Genomic DNA, 14,987 nt, shown 5'->3' with positions numbered 1-14,987 from the left:
TTTCGCATGGCTACCGTGGTCATGATCTCAGCACCGAGGTTGAGGGCATATGCGTTTCAGGTTGGGGCACCGCAGACAAACATACAAACAAGTTGCTTACATTCTTTATTGTTCATATCTCCTCCCTCCGTCCACCAAAAGAGATAATACAATTACGTTTTTTTAAAAATCAAACAATTTGAAGTTTTACTAAAATTATATAAAATATACTAACGATGAGGAGACAAAATAAGTATCGTTAAATTGCACGCAATTCATAGTTGTATTTTTTTACGGAGAGTATCAGGTAACACTGGAATAAATTCAGCGCTACAACTAAAAACGCAACGCCCTATGTACGCAAACGCTACCCCTATAAGCACTGCCATCAAATCCTAAAATAAATCCAGCGTCTACCACTGAAATCACAATACCATTAAATCCTGAAATAAATATAGGAAAATACGAATATCCATGTCAAGTCTAGGACTTAACCCGGATAGATAGGTTCGACCATAATGAACCTAACCAACTGAGCTATCTTAGTTCACAGTCAAATACTACTTCTAATTTAATTAGTGGTGTGAAAAATGCATTGTTCATGTTTACACGTGACCTTATCGTACCAATAGATAATGGCCTACTTTGAAATTAAATATTCATGTGAGCAGGTATACCTATAATTGAACATGTGCTTTATTAAAAACTTTGGATTTTACCTAAGCATATATATAGAATATGACAAAGTACTACTTTCTGAACCACTATTTTAGAGGATTTTTTTTTGAATTTGTGGAGACCATTTCAGGGCTATAAACAACTTACGAAAAAAACTCAAATATATCATTAAGGAAAGAATTTTAATTTGAAAACTATAAAAGCAATGATGCTAGACCCAAACAAAATTGGTTGTGTTTGATTCTTAGTATCTACGTAAAAAATTACAGTATTTCTTAAGATGTTCAGGTATTTTATTTGAGATCACAAAAAGATAAAACATAAAAATAAATGGTGCATTTGGAAACGTTGGCTACCCTAGGACCGATAGGCCTATTGGCACTGGGTGGGCCGAGTGCACCTTTCGGTTGCTGAATTTCCGATTAGTCTTCCATCACCGACTAGACCGTCCTTCAATTTTTTCACTTGCCAGGTAGGATGTCGGCCTCCCAATAGCCGATAGCTACATACTAGTTCATCTCTGATTCTTGAGCGGTCTGGTCACTGTGCGTGGAAACCTACAAAGTTTCGCCCGTTGTCGCGACGTAACTCTGAACTTGCGATGTTCTATGTGACCAGCAGTTTCAGTTTCTGCATGCGACATCATCTCGAGACTTTGACCAGCCAGGAATCTGTCTTCGTTCGTTCGTCACAATTCACAACCCTGATGAAGTGGCCGTCTCCATCCGTTCCGCCTGGATAACGGCGAGCGCCAGCGAGACGCGCGGCCGGGCATCTCGCCGTTGCCGACGTTACAGCCACGAAAGATGCCCGGCGGTCGATTCCCCCGGTCGACGCGGCGCGGCAACCCATCTCAGTCGCCCCGTCCCTCTCACGATCCTAGCGAGGTGGCCTCTTCAAAAAGAGAATTTCATGGCCCCAAAATCCAAATCGAGGTGGCCTTGTCATGAGGAAAAGGGCAAATCGATCGAGGGCATGAAGCGACCGACGGACGTGCCGAGCAGGGCGATGGGTCGCGATCCTTTCCTCAAGTCGCCATGCCGTTCTTCCTTCTTCATCAGTCGCGATGCGACTGCTGCCAATGCGGTGTATGGTGTACTCCTACTGTAGGTATTTATGGTCGTCGTTCCTGAAGATAACAGACATGGACAGTAGCTTCTGATCATGATGCAGGATGATCAGAAGCAGCTAATGTGCAGTGCTACAGTACCAATCATGCCGATGGATATATACCAGATTACAGACAGACAGCAGAAGCAAAAACTGCAAGAAAAAAAAACTCCAGGCACTGCAGTGATGTGATGTGGCCCAAGTAAGAAACAGCTTTTTTAGGGAGTGTTTGGTTCTTTAGTCGTTTCTAAAATTTATGTTATATCAAATGTTTAAATATTAATAAAAAGTATTAAATATAGATTAATTACAAAATCAATTACATAAATGTAGACTAATTTTCGAGACGATTTTTTAAGCCTACTATAGCACCACATTGTCAAATCATGAACTAATTATGCTTAATAGATTCGTCTTGCAAATTAGTTACAAATTATACAATTAGTTTCATAATTAATCTATATTTAATACTCTATGCATGTGACAGAAGCCCCTTAGTTGCAGTGTTGGGTTCTGAATGCAGTATGTTTGCAGGGTTAAGCAAACAGTTCGTTCAAGCACCACCATATGGATCGATAATATAGCACAAGCCAGGGAAAAAAGAAGGAGAAGAACGGCCACCCTGTGATGGATCACAGGCATCACAGGGAACCAGACAGTACGTATACAGCTTACATTTTTTTTTACATTTAGGTTCTCGGATGCAGCAGCGAGCGTACATCGATCACGCAGGGAGACAGAGAGAGCTAGCTATGGTCGTAGACTCGTAGCCGTAGGCAGCAACAGTGGATCGGCTAGAAGAAGGAGCGCTTGGTGGGCACCCTGCCGACGGCCTTCATGAAGTTGGCGAGCTCCAGCACCTTGGCCAATTTCAGGCCCCGCTTGGCCTCCGCCGACGCCCGCTTCTCCTCCGCCTTGCGCCGCGCCTTGGCGATGTCGTTCTGCGTCTTCTCCACCGCCTTGGCGCGCTGCTCGTCCAATTTCCTCTGCGCAAAGGAATCAAGGAATATATCCAGTCAAAAAGACAGTCGCCCTGTCCAAACTGAAACAGTCAAGCTGTCGAGGAGGAGCAGATTAACACGCGATGCAGCTGTTTATAGGGTGCTCAGGAACTCAGGATGATCATCGGGCACGCACAATAAATAAAACTTACGAAACCTGACTAAAGCTAGTTTTTTCTTTCCTGGCACAAATTACTTGCAAGAAGAAAATGAGTTTTTTTTTTTGGAAACAGGCATGAGGCAAGAGGAAAATTGAACCCACTGTTCTCCTGCAACAGAACTGAATATCTAGAGCTACTCTGAAGACACATATGACCCCTCTGTTTCAGTTTGCCCATCAGAAATCACACAGAGGGTAGCTAATTTCATTGATAACCAGCTTGAAATCATATTGATTTCTGCAAGACCATAAGCATGGTTGGCGATTTAGCACATGTGCTTGCCATGTTTTATTCTTTTTTTTTTGGGTTCCCTTTTCTCCTGATGAAAGAACTGTTAACATCTAGTGTGTGCAGCAGACTTAGATTCGCACAATTTAGGCAGCAAAGATCATCGACTGCATGTGTTCATCAGAAATTGAGAAACTGTTAACACAGATAGCATCTACTATTTGTTTTTTCAAACTTTGAAACCATGGTTTGAGTGAAGAAAAATGAATTAAAGAGAGCGATTGTTTTAATTTGAGTACCTCGATCTTCTTGAGCCAGGCGGAGGCCTTCTCCACCTGCTCGGTCTCCCAGCCGTTGATGACCACCTCCTCCCTCTTGAAGCGGTTGTTGATCTTGGCGACCTCGGCCGTCTCCCACGCCCACACCTTGGTCTCCACCTCCTCCTTCTTCACCTGGCTGGCCTCCACGTGCGCGGGCTGCGGCGGAGGCGTCGGCGTCGGCGCCGGCACGACCTCCAGCCCGGAGGCGGCGGCGGACGCCCTGGACCTGGCGGGCGTGGCGATCGGGTGGCTGTCGGGGATGATGGCCAGCGGGTTGGTCTCCTCCAGCTCGTCCTCGCCGATGCTGGTGAGCTGGTCGGCGCCGCCGTCGTACCCACCGCTGGCGCCACCGCCGCCGGTCTGCATGGTCGCCCCGGCGGTGACCATGGCCGTGAACTCGCGGCTCATCGTCATGAACTGCTCCTCGGACGAGAAGGAGCGGTGGCTGGCGGTGTCCCAGGACCTGGTGCGCGCGGGGGGCGTCGGCACGTCGGGCGTCAGAGGGTGGATGTCGCGGAACGTCGTGACCTCGACATCGTCGTCGTCGTGGTTGCTGGCCGGGCTCGGTGCCGAGGGCACGGGCGGTGGCGCTGCTACTGCCTGTGATGGCGGTGCCTGCTGCTCATGCAACATGTGGTGGTGGTCGTCGCCGACGCGGAGCTGCCCGTGTTAGGCTCCACCATGCATGAGGAGAGCGTGGTGTGGTGCGTGCGTGCGAGCGTGCCAGCGCCTGTGCCCGGGTCGGCTCGGTGCGGACCACGGAGTTTATCAAGGAGAGGAGGATGGGCAGGCAGCCCGAGCTGGCAATGGGATGGGGTCCGGCAGGCTCGTCCATTGGCGCGCGCGGGTGACACGTAGCTGTCGGGGGAATCGCCCAAGTTTCCTTCCGGTTCCGGTGCATGCACTGCAGTCATCACAGCGGCGTGGGTGTTCGTGCTGTGCCTGCGTTCCTGTGCACCTCGAGACTTGGGAATTACTGAATGTTTCTCGACGCTGCCAGTTTGCAAGTTGCAGCACTTTTGACTGTGTGATTCTGATCAGGGCTTTAGTAGAAGTAGTACGCTGTTAATGAAAAGCTAAACGTTGGTAGTAACGGACAGTGGCGCGTCACAGTGCGTTGATCGGCTTCTTTGGCTAGCTGTTGGATGGATAAGATTAGATCTTTCTGTGAGAAGAAGATGATGGCAGGGAGAAGAATCTGCCATCGAGAAACTTCTCTTCGTTTGTCGTGTACCTAAGCGCTGAACTGAAGCTTCGAGGCACCACTAGTAGTAGTACTTACGGCTCGTACAGAGCACTCAAATTGAGGATACGATGAGCACAATTCGCAACGAGCAAAGGATGCACTTATCTACTGTCGTTTTTTCTTCTAATAACTTGAAACCTTGACAAGTTTGGTAAGTATATATACAGGGAGCCAAACCTCTTCGGCAGGACTTATTGTTGCTGCAGTTGATTTGTATGACTGATTTATTATGAGAGAAAAATACAATTTCATAGCTGGAAAAAGTTAAGTTGATTTTGGCATATAGCTCAAGCGAACATGGCCTTAGACCAACCGAAATGCATGCTTATGGCACATCTCTCAACAAAAAACACACACGCTACTGTACTGTGACATCACGTTCCAGCGTACACGGAGCTTTGTACATAAATTTGTATACTAGTACTACTAAACCACCCTAGCGAAAGTAGGTAGGTGCTGGTGTGATGTGTCGATTATCGCAATCGACGGAGCACTACTAGTAGAGAAGAAACAAAAGATACCAGAAAGCCCAATCCACGCACGTCTTTTGAATCCTCCCTCCTCGTTATCCGCCCGGTTCATTTAGCTTATAAGTTATATTTTTTCAATCAATAAATATTATTTTTCTCTTATAACAAATCAGCCAACAATATTTTCAGTCATAGCTTATCAACGAAGCTAATCATCGTAATCTTGTACGTACGTATGGACCAACAACAGCGACCAAAAGGCGACGGGATTACTCTAATAATTCACAGTTGTTTATAAATAAATGTATTATTAGCAGTACTAGTCATCGCCCAGAAAGATCATCATGAGCGGTTTAATTCGGGGGGAAGGATGCTCTGCTCCGCGCGAGGTGGCAGCAGGCGATTGGGATGGATGATCATAGGGCGGTGGCAGGCTAGGGCCCAGGCCCAGGTCGTGGCGGGCCGTCGCTCTCGCTCTTTTCCGCCGGGGCATGGATGGGATGGGATGGGATGGGATAAGCGCCCCGGGGCCCCCTCTCGTGCCCCTCCGAGAATTTCTTTTTCGTTTTTTTTTACGTGCGGGGTCGCGCGGGCGGGGCGGCCAACGCGCGTCGCTCGCCGGCCGCTGTCGCTTTCCTCCCTCCTTCGTCCTTCGTCCCTCGTCGCGCAGCCGCGCCCGGGACGCGACGCGACGGTCTCTGTCGTGCGCGAGCGCGCCGAGGGGGGCTTTCGCCGTTTGCACCTCCGCCCGCGCGCGCCCGTCCAGCGGCCGGCGGGGGGCACGTGTGCGCGGGCCGCGGGACGTGTACACGGTGGGTGACGTGGGCCACCGGCTGTCACGCTCGCCCGCTCGTTGCCGCGCGGGCTGACGCAGCACGGATGGGTGCAGTGCAGTGCAGTGCCTGGCTGGTTTTCGGTCGCTAGAGGCAGGCAGAGCGGGCTAAAATATTGTGCCTTGTGCGTGCGTGCGACATTCCTGCGCGAGGACGTCGATTGCCACGCTCCGCCTGCCCTTTGGGTACAACAAAAGAAAAAACAAATGGGTTGATTTCGCCAGAGACGTTGCCGTCACAGAGAGCGACCTTGGATCGCTCAGGTGCTGCCATGTATGCATGCTGCCTGTTTTAATTGAATTAGCTGGTAGCAGCTTGGAAAAACGTAAAGCAGCACACCCAAGAAACTAGTCGTTTTGTAATTTTCTGTAACTACTACTACTACTAACTGAGGGTTTACTGGTGCCGGTAGGTTAGCTTTCGGTTTCAAGCCTGGCACCCAGCGTTCCGAGTCATCCGCCGTGTCACGGTACATCTGTACACATTGAAAAGACTGTCGAACCCTTCGCAAAAAAAAAACTTTTTCGTCCAACTCACCCTGTGGCTCGTTCCGAAAATAATAATAATCCAATTGTACTTGTTTTTCACCCATCCAAAACTAAAAAGTAGCTAATTCTGAATAAAATCCAATTATTTTGCCCCTGCTCATTATTAGTTAATAAATACGTGAATTCTGAAGGAAACTTGAAAAAAAAAAAGAGAGAATACAATTCGCTCATTGTTCACCCCTGGCCATGAATGAACAAATAGAAAGGCTAGCCAAACGAATCGAAAACTTTGTGCAAAGAAAAGGTGATTCAGCCAGGTAAGTCCAGGTGTCGTGACGGCGAGAACAAGTGCGCTCGGATGACAAATCATGATCCACGTTAGTGCTAGCCCCGCTAGTAGGCCATCGTCGATCTCTTTGCCTTTGCCTTTTCCTTTCCGGATTTCATAAATAAATGAGGCTTTACCTACCAAAAGCAATGGTTAGTTATGCGCCGCACGATCGCCGGAGATGAGTGGCCGGGCATGCATGCAGATGCACGCAGCAGAGAGGCGGGCGGAACCGGAACCCTAGCGGCCCAGCTAGCTAGCGCGAGGCAAATAACCAGCTAGCCAGAGAAGAGAGAAAATGGGGGTCTCTCTGTTTCTGCCACTGTTGCCATGCATCCCTATCTGTCGTCAGTCGTGACTCACTGAACGTTGTTCCTGAAACCATTTGCATACCGTTCACATGCTACCAAACGTCATTCTGGACCAATGTGTGCCTGTGGCCTTTGTAGAATTGCAACGGCTGTCAAAATCGTAGGTTCTAAAATCAAATCTCAGGGTTTTAGGTGAAACCGTAATTATAAGATCGCAATAATAAATGTAAAAACCATACACACGTAGACTCTCTAGTACTACATAGGATCATGGAATCGGCCCCTTAGTTAGTTAATTAACATTGTGAAAACGTAAAGTTGTATGCCAAAATGGAATATGTTAAAAAAGGTTGTTGGGATGAACGATGGAAGTTATCATGAGGATAATTGAGGCGTCCCCTCCGGCTCCGGCCCCGGCTACGGATGGGTAGCCCTGGGCAAATTTTATCGAGAATCGAGAACCGAACCGAAAAAATCAAGAATCGAACCGAATTTATCGAGAACCGAAATCTCGGTTCCCTGTTCGATTCTTATTTCTGAGGAATCGAAATTTGTTCGGTAAAATCGGTTTCCCCCCCTCGGTTAACCGAACTAACCGAAATTTGCTGCTTTACTGGTTGCCTTGCTGATTGGCGATTGCCTGGTCACCTGGATGGCTGGATGTATTTCAGTATTTGTGTTGTGCTGTGCTAGTGTAGTAGTGTGTTGTCTTTGTGTCTTGCACTCTTGCTAAATGCTGATGCCTTGCTTTAGAAGTTAGCACTCTATTGAACATGCTGTTACATGGATTTTGGGTACTGTTTGGTTTTTTGGTTCTACTCGAAACCGAACCAAAAGAACCGATACCGAATTTGATCGGTTCCATATTTTTTAAAGAACCGATCAGTACTGATTTTCTGAGAACCAAACTTCTTCGAAAACCGAAGAACCCATCGGTTCGGTTCGGCCCAGGGCTAGGGATGGGTGCCGGTGCCCCCGTCGGCGGGCCGGGACAGTACGGCGTCATCTCACAAGCCTTAACTGCGGATGGTGAAAACGTCTCATCAACAATCAGTAACCTCGATGCTGACAGGCATACACTGTACCTCGTCATTATCATGACGGCCATGATGACTGTGCTTAGGCCGCGTTTAGAAGCCAATTTTTTTTGGTTTTGGGTGCCGTAGCTCGTTTGTTTGTATTTGATAATTAGTGTTTAATTATGGATTAATTAGGTTCGAAAGTTTCGTTTCATGATTTCTCACCCAACTGTGTAATTAGTTTTTTTTCTATCTACATTTATTACTCCATACATATACCGCAAGATTCGATGTGACGGTTAATACGTAAAATTTTTTAGGAACTAAACAGCGCCTTAGTCGGTGCCTGCTGCTTGATTACCGATCGATTTGCATGCCACGCCGTCGGCTGGAGGGCACGGCCGCGACATCAGATTCTTGTCTCTTGGTGTGCACTCGTCTCTCGTATTACTGCTGCGTACTGCTCTTGCCTCTTGCTAGAGCCTAGAGATGCATTCGTCTCCAGCAGACACGTTATGATACGGACTAAAAATATAATTCACCATAATCCATAGGCACGTTTGGTTGACTTTCAAAATTTACCATGTCAAAGATTTGACAAGTTAAAGTTAGGCAAAAGAAAATTACCATAGATTTAGACAGCCAAATATAAGAGTTTGACGAGTTTTGGTAGCAAATTAAATACTAACCAAAATCATGGAATTGCTAAATCCTTGATCCGATAAATTTTGAAAATGAACCAATCAGGCACATATTCAAAATCTCGCAGGAGCACTATGTTCGCTCTGAGACGTCTAGATACACATCTTTATTACTTTGTGTTAAAAAAAGTAGTCCATTTTTTTTTCTTTCTCCAGAACGCTGGAGACCTGCGCGTCCATTGTACGCTAGCTCTAATATTGTTTTTTTGAAGTACGTTTTTTCTCTGAAGAAATTAAAAACTAACTATGCCTTGTTTCGCGATTCTTCGTAAATCTACTACTTTTTTTTTAGGGGAATAGACATTTTATTGAACCTTCATAGGAAGTACAAATGACATCAAGCGGAGATACAAACCAAACATGTCTCCTTAAATCAGCATAGATACAACTTCTAGCTAAATTATGAGCATCCACGTTTGATTGTCTCCTTTCATGGACTCGTAAACCTACTACTGGGTGAATTGAAACAGAGAAAGGCCGTACGTGCAACAAGGGCCACAGTGGTGGAAAGTTTTCGAGAAGGAATGGACATGGGCCTACTACTATTTTACTTCCATCACAAATTCACAATATAGGTAGTTTTAATGGATTAGAGTTTGCGTATTTGATCATCAGTTTGCAAGGAATCCTCCTAATCCTATATGGAACTGAAAATGGATCGAAAGTGCAGACGATCAGGCCCGGGCAAAGCTGGGCTAAGAAGACTCAACTCCAGACAAATTCAAGCTGGGGCTGTGATTGAGCCTCTCCCTGCTAATATGATGGGCTCAACTCAAGTGTTTAAACTCCCCTCGAAAAAAAAAGCTGAAGTGTTTAAACAATGGCATTTCAATCGATATCTATCATTTTCCTCAAAAAAAAACGATGTCTATCATGATTCATCATTAGTGTAAAACAAGAACATTCTTGGCCAGTTAGACGGGCAATTTGAGCATTTATGTGGTGAAATATCTGTGTGCTTTATTCTTAACAACAAAACAGCAGCAGTGCATGCTTTATTAGTTGACCATGCATTCTAACGATCATGAATTACAAAAGCAAATAATGAATCGAAGGCAAACAGTGCCACGTTTACAACATCTTTTCTTGAGCTAATCCTAACTTGCTGTATCATCATCAAAACTGGCGTCTAGAGATCGCCGATAAAGTCCTCTTCCATGATAGCCGCAGGACCAAGCTCCTCCACGAGGGCCTCTAAGATAACGTAGTCCATCGGCGGGCACGGCAGTCCGTGGATATCGTCGTCGTCGTCGGTGAGTGGCCGTGGGCTTGGCATGCTGCTATAACCACCGGGCGTTGAAGAGCCCATCATCAACTCTTCAAGGGTGAACTCGATCTCGCCGTCGTCGTCTGCCGGTACAACTTTCTGTTCTGACATCTGACGAACGAGATGGCGGCGTCTTCCGGTTGAGCAGTCGAGCTTGAGCAGCGCATGGCAGCGGCAATGTAGCAGCAAGCGCCGAAGAACCCGTGAACTCCTCGAAGCTTATCTCCAACACTTCGTCTTCATCCTCCGTCTGAGCAGCCCATAGCGGCACCGGCTGGTTTTCTTGGAGAAGATAGCCCATCTGCTCGTGACCGGTCGCCATCAACTCCCAAAATCGCGTAAGCTCGTCGCTGGCGTCTTCTTGAATCCGCGGTTGCCCTTCATTAGGCACCTGATCTGTCTTCCCTATGCATTGGTCCGCCGACGTCGCCTATTCGCCGCTTCCCAATACGTGATCTGTATCTTGATACACCGCCGGCGCAGCCGTGTAGTAGTCTATCGTTGTCAAGTCCTCGCGCTGCAGCAGGTTGCCAGCCAAAAACATGCCCTCCTCGTGCGTTCGCTTCCATGACCTCTGCAACTGTTCGACGACGGGCTGTTCGACGACGTCCGCCTTCCTCTTGCGCGACGACGACGGCACGTCGGATCCAGGGCCTCGTGGTGACTTGTACACCTTGCATAGGACCATGGCGCCGCCGCCGCCGTGGTCTTCCTCGATGGCGTACTCGATCATCAGCCATCCCGTCTTGACGACCGACCCCGACGGCGTCACCTCCTCGTACGACAGCTTCTGAAAGTACCCGCCAGAGCTTCCGTGCACCGTCTTCTTCCTACCCTCCGTGTGCCACGCCCCCTTCTTCCTGCCGTCGACGCCGAGCACGGTTCGCGCCCGGTTCCGGAGCCGAGATCCGCTGCGCGCGCTCGCCTTCGAATTCCCGACGTAGCGCTTCGGGCTGAAGAAGAACCAGACTCCCTTGTCTACACCGCCGTTGAGACTCCCAGGCGCGGGCGCGTGCTTCCGCACGAGATGGTAGGGGTGGTCGGAGGTCACATCGGCGTCGTGGATGGAGCCGCTGCCTACATCTTTGCCGGCGATCTTTGGGGCGAAGGTAGGCGTCGATGAGTCTCTGATCGCTAGGGCTGAACTCGTAGTACTTCTCGAGGCCCTCCATGTGAATCAGAGCTAGGGATTGGTGGACGTACGGAGGTGTCTCGATGGGATCTGAGTGCTGCGTGGCGCTCTCAGGCGAGGAGGAGGTTTGGGCGCGCGGAAGCGTAACTATGGATGTGCACCGGGAGGCTTTTTATTTGACGGATGGGGAAAGAAATTAAAGGAAAGGAAGGGCAGCCTGGGAGTATCCTCCTGATTAAGGCTGGATAATGAGCTGGTTTGGCTCGGCTCGGCTCGGCTCGTTAAGATAACGAGCTAGCTCGGCTCGACTTGTTATCCTAACGAGCTAGAAAGTCAGCTCGGCTCGGCTCGTTAAAAGCTCGAGCTGGCTCGTTAAGCTCGCGAGCCAGGTATAAAAAATACACAAAATATAATATTTGTATTTATCTAAAGTTTGAGAATAATAATAATATAAAAGAAATGCATCTAGACCAGTTACCGGTTAATTTATAGGGTCTAGACCAGTTACCAGTCAATTGTAAAGTGCAAGACATGAAGTAATACAAAAACTAATATAAGTTTTGATACTTTTTTTCCTGGAAACTTGGCACGTTTAGCTCGCGAGCGGCTCGCGAGCTGGCTCGAGTTGGCTCGTTATAGCTAATGAGCTAAAATCTTGACTAACGAGCCGAGCCGAGCCGAGTCGAGTCAGCCACGAGCCGAGCGAGCTAACGAGCTTCGAGTTTTTAGTCCTCCTGATCGTTGGACGAGAAGCGTGCGGGGCAGGCACGGAGCACACACTACTACACGAGAAACGACATGGGTCCTCTCGTCGGACTCGCCAAAAATGAGATGGTAAAATGCTCTGTACCTGTACCTAGCGTCCGTCCTACCGACAGGACGGATCCGGCTGCTCCCGCACCTCACGCCTCGTGCCTCGCGGAGCGCGCTGCTTGCGCCTCCCGTCCGGACTCGCGTTGTGCACAGCCGAGATCCGTGGACCGTGGGTGACCTCTACATCGTGCCATCGAACTCCATACCAACGTCGAGCTCCATGTTAACGAGCCTACATTGGATGACAACGAGTAGATAAGCATATGTTACGACAGTATGTTTTATGCATTTTAGATATATGTTAAATATGTTTTATTTGGATGTTGCGACAGTAGACCTGGTGTTGCATATGTTGCAATGTCTATACATATATTGCAAGTATGTTTCAATTGTTTTTAAAAGTATGTTGCAAGTGGTTTATCTGGATGTTGCATGTGATGCACTGGCTATACACGTATGCTACAAGTATATGTTTTCAAATGTTTTAGCTGTTTCAAACATATGTTGCAAGTGTTTTATCTAGATGCTGCATAGGTTGTAGTGGCCATACATGTATGTTTTCAAATATTTCAGCTGTTTCAAACATATGTTGCAAGTGTTTTATCTGGATGTTATATATGTTGTAGTGGCCATACATATATGTTACAAGCGTATGTTCTAAATGTTTTATCTTTTTTTCATACGTTTGTTATAGCAAATGCTACATGTTGCAAGTGTTCCATGAGCAAGCGTGGAAAGTTGGGGCAGACGGAGGAGGTGGTCATCCCCTCGGGCGCAGCGGTCCTCACGATGTGGCGGCCCTCATGTGCAAGGGCAGCAGTAGTAGGAAGGCTGGCCCGACAGGCGCGGCAGCAGCGCGCGAACAGGTACGGCAGCAGCAACGTGCGCCCAGGCGCAGCAGCAGTGTGCGGACGAGCAGGGGCAGGAGTGCATGCATTCGCAAGCGTTTCAACTTTTGTCGAGTCACATGGGGTGTCACGTCGTGTCGGGCAATGTTGTGTCTGACGGTTTTGGACCCTGTGCACGTTATTGCTATGGCCCTATTCGTTTTGCTGAAATTTGACTGATGTTGATTTTTTATGAAAAAAACACTATTTTTTTTTCTAAAAAGTACTGGTGAAGTAGTACCGATGAATATGTCAGAGAGAACATCCTTCGCTTTGCGTCGTGCTTGATGCATTTTTTTCACATGAATCCACTTTGGGTGCAGACCATTTCCTCACGCTCTGTAACACTACAACCCTACACTGCTTTCACTGCAAGCAAGCTGACAGATTCCACAATCAGGTTGCGTTTGAACATTCAGAAAGAGAGGGGAAAAAGGGTAAAGTTATACTTTTCAACGTAACTCATATTGAAGTTCGATTTTCAACCTTCAACTATGAAACTGGGTAATAGACACCCTCCAACTATAAAAAACGAACAAATTTGGTCCTTTGTTGGTTTAAAAGTGGTTTTCTATTTTTCTAATAATAATAAAATCCGGTTCAATGCTAAAATTGTTTTAAATTTCACACGGAATTTAATTTCGCACAGATTTAAATTGTTCGCTTTCCGTTCTTTTACATGACAGTTCCTGCTTTCGTCTCCGCGCGGACCTAGTGCCAAGGTTGCTTTTGGCCGAAAACAACTCAGGTACAATAGCATTGCTATCCCCGCGGGTATTTATTTTACATGAAACTCTAGTACCTTTTTTTCTAAAAATGTTCTCTACTTATTTGTGGTCTATATACAGGTATTTGGAATTTGTTTATTTATTATGTTCCTATTGCTTTATTGCTCGTTGTCACGTTTGTTATTTATTTAAAACAAGTAAGACCTAAACAATTTTAAATATAGCATCAACATATATAACATTTTTAGAAGGAAATATGAACAAGTTTCATATTTTTGTAATTTAAAAAAAATTACGAACTTCTAGAGATCGAAATGGATTTTTATTATTATATTAAAAAAATAGAAAACCGTTTTTGAAACGGCCGAGGACCAAATTTGTTCGGTTTTAACGGTTGGAAGGTGTCTATTATCCGGTTTCATAGTTGAAGGTTGAAAATCGAACTTCAATGCGAGCTGGAGGTTAAAATATGTACTTTGCCATGAAAAAAAAGGATAATGAACGTCAGGTTCAGACACCCGCTCGGGTGACGCTGGTGGCGGAGGTGGAGGTCAGAACAGAACGGCAAGCAGGCTAGTAGGCCACGCTCTGTCGCTCTCCATTGCTGTGAACTCGTGAAGGATTTCGGTTTGATCCAACAACTGTCCTCAATCACCGTCAGATTGGAGGCGACGTAACCGCCGAGCCATCGCCTCGCGAGAGATCTCCGGCAAACGACGGCGGCGGTGAGGCGTAGGGGGCTAGGCCCAGCTAAGAGGTGAACAACCGCGGGCTAGCAGGCCGACACGTCGCCGTAGGCCCAGCAGCGGCAGTAGGTTATTTTCGTTTATTTCCGTTCCGCGAAGGTTTCTGTAGGCCATATAGTGCCGTACCGTGGAAACATATTTCGTGCATCATATTCAAAGATGTACTAATCTATTAGCAAAATGCCACCCGGAAAGGGAGGCACAGGCTATGTATGTGTGTATAAAAAATGTATATGCACATGTATATACGTATATGTATGTGCACATGTATGTATATGTATGCATAATATATATACACACATGTATGTATATACACGACATAGCGGATATACGCGGTGCTAGAGATTAGCACAAAGCATTTTTTAATTTTACTAGATTTATATGCCCGTACGTGGGTCGCAAGATTTTGCCCCTATCTATGACGACACATATTAAAAAAATGTACAAATTTAACTACATAAAAAATACAAAGGTCATTTCATGATTTTTATCACCTATATTATGTTGTTTAAGATAAATTAATCATATTCAGAAAATAATA

General features: G+C 46.8%; 2 protein-coding genes across 2 annotated transcripts; both read right to left on the bottom strand.

Annotated features, from left to right (window-relative positions):
• Positions 1–2,413: 2,413 nt before the first annotated feature.
• On the bottom strand, positions 2,414–4,239 carry LOC136537775 (remorin 4.1-like). The gene is made up of 2 exons (XM_066529742.1): positions 3,457–4,239; positions 2,414–2,753 (listed from the first exon to the last, which is right to left on the bottom strand). Exons 1-2 carry the CDS (start codon positions 4,108–4,110, stop codon positions 2,562–2,564), a joined length of 846 nt encoding a protein of 281 aa, XP_066385839.1. The 5' UTR covers positions 4,111–4,239; the 3' UTR covers positions 2,414–2,561.
• A 6,331-nt stretch (positions 4,240–10,570) lies between these two features.
• Positions 10,571–12,307, bottom strand: LOC136536017 (uncharacterized). Its single transcript, XM_066528449.1, has 2 exons — positions 12,292–12,307; positions 10,571–11,280 (listed from the first exon to the last, which is right to left on the bottom strand). Exons 1-2 carry the CDS (start codon positions 12,305–12,307, stop codon positions 10,571–10,573), a joined length of 726 nt encoding a protein of 241 aa, XP_066384546.1.
• Positions 12,308–14,987: the final 2,680 nt, after the last annotated feature.

Source organism: Miscanthus floridulus, chromosome 2 (assembly GCF_019320115.1).
Source record: "Miscanthus floridulus cultivar M001 chromosome 2, ASM1932011v1, whole genome shotgun sequence".
Lineage (NCBI taxonomy): Eukaryota > Viridiplantae > Streptophyta > Magnoliopsida > Poales > Poaceae > Miscanthus > Miscanthus floridulus.
The sequence above is the reverse complement of the archived record's forward strand: the minus strand, read 5'-3'. Positions and strand labels throughout refer to the sequence as shown.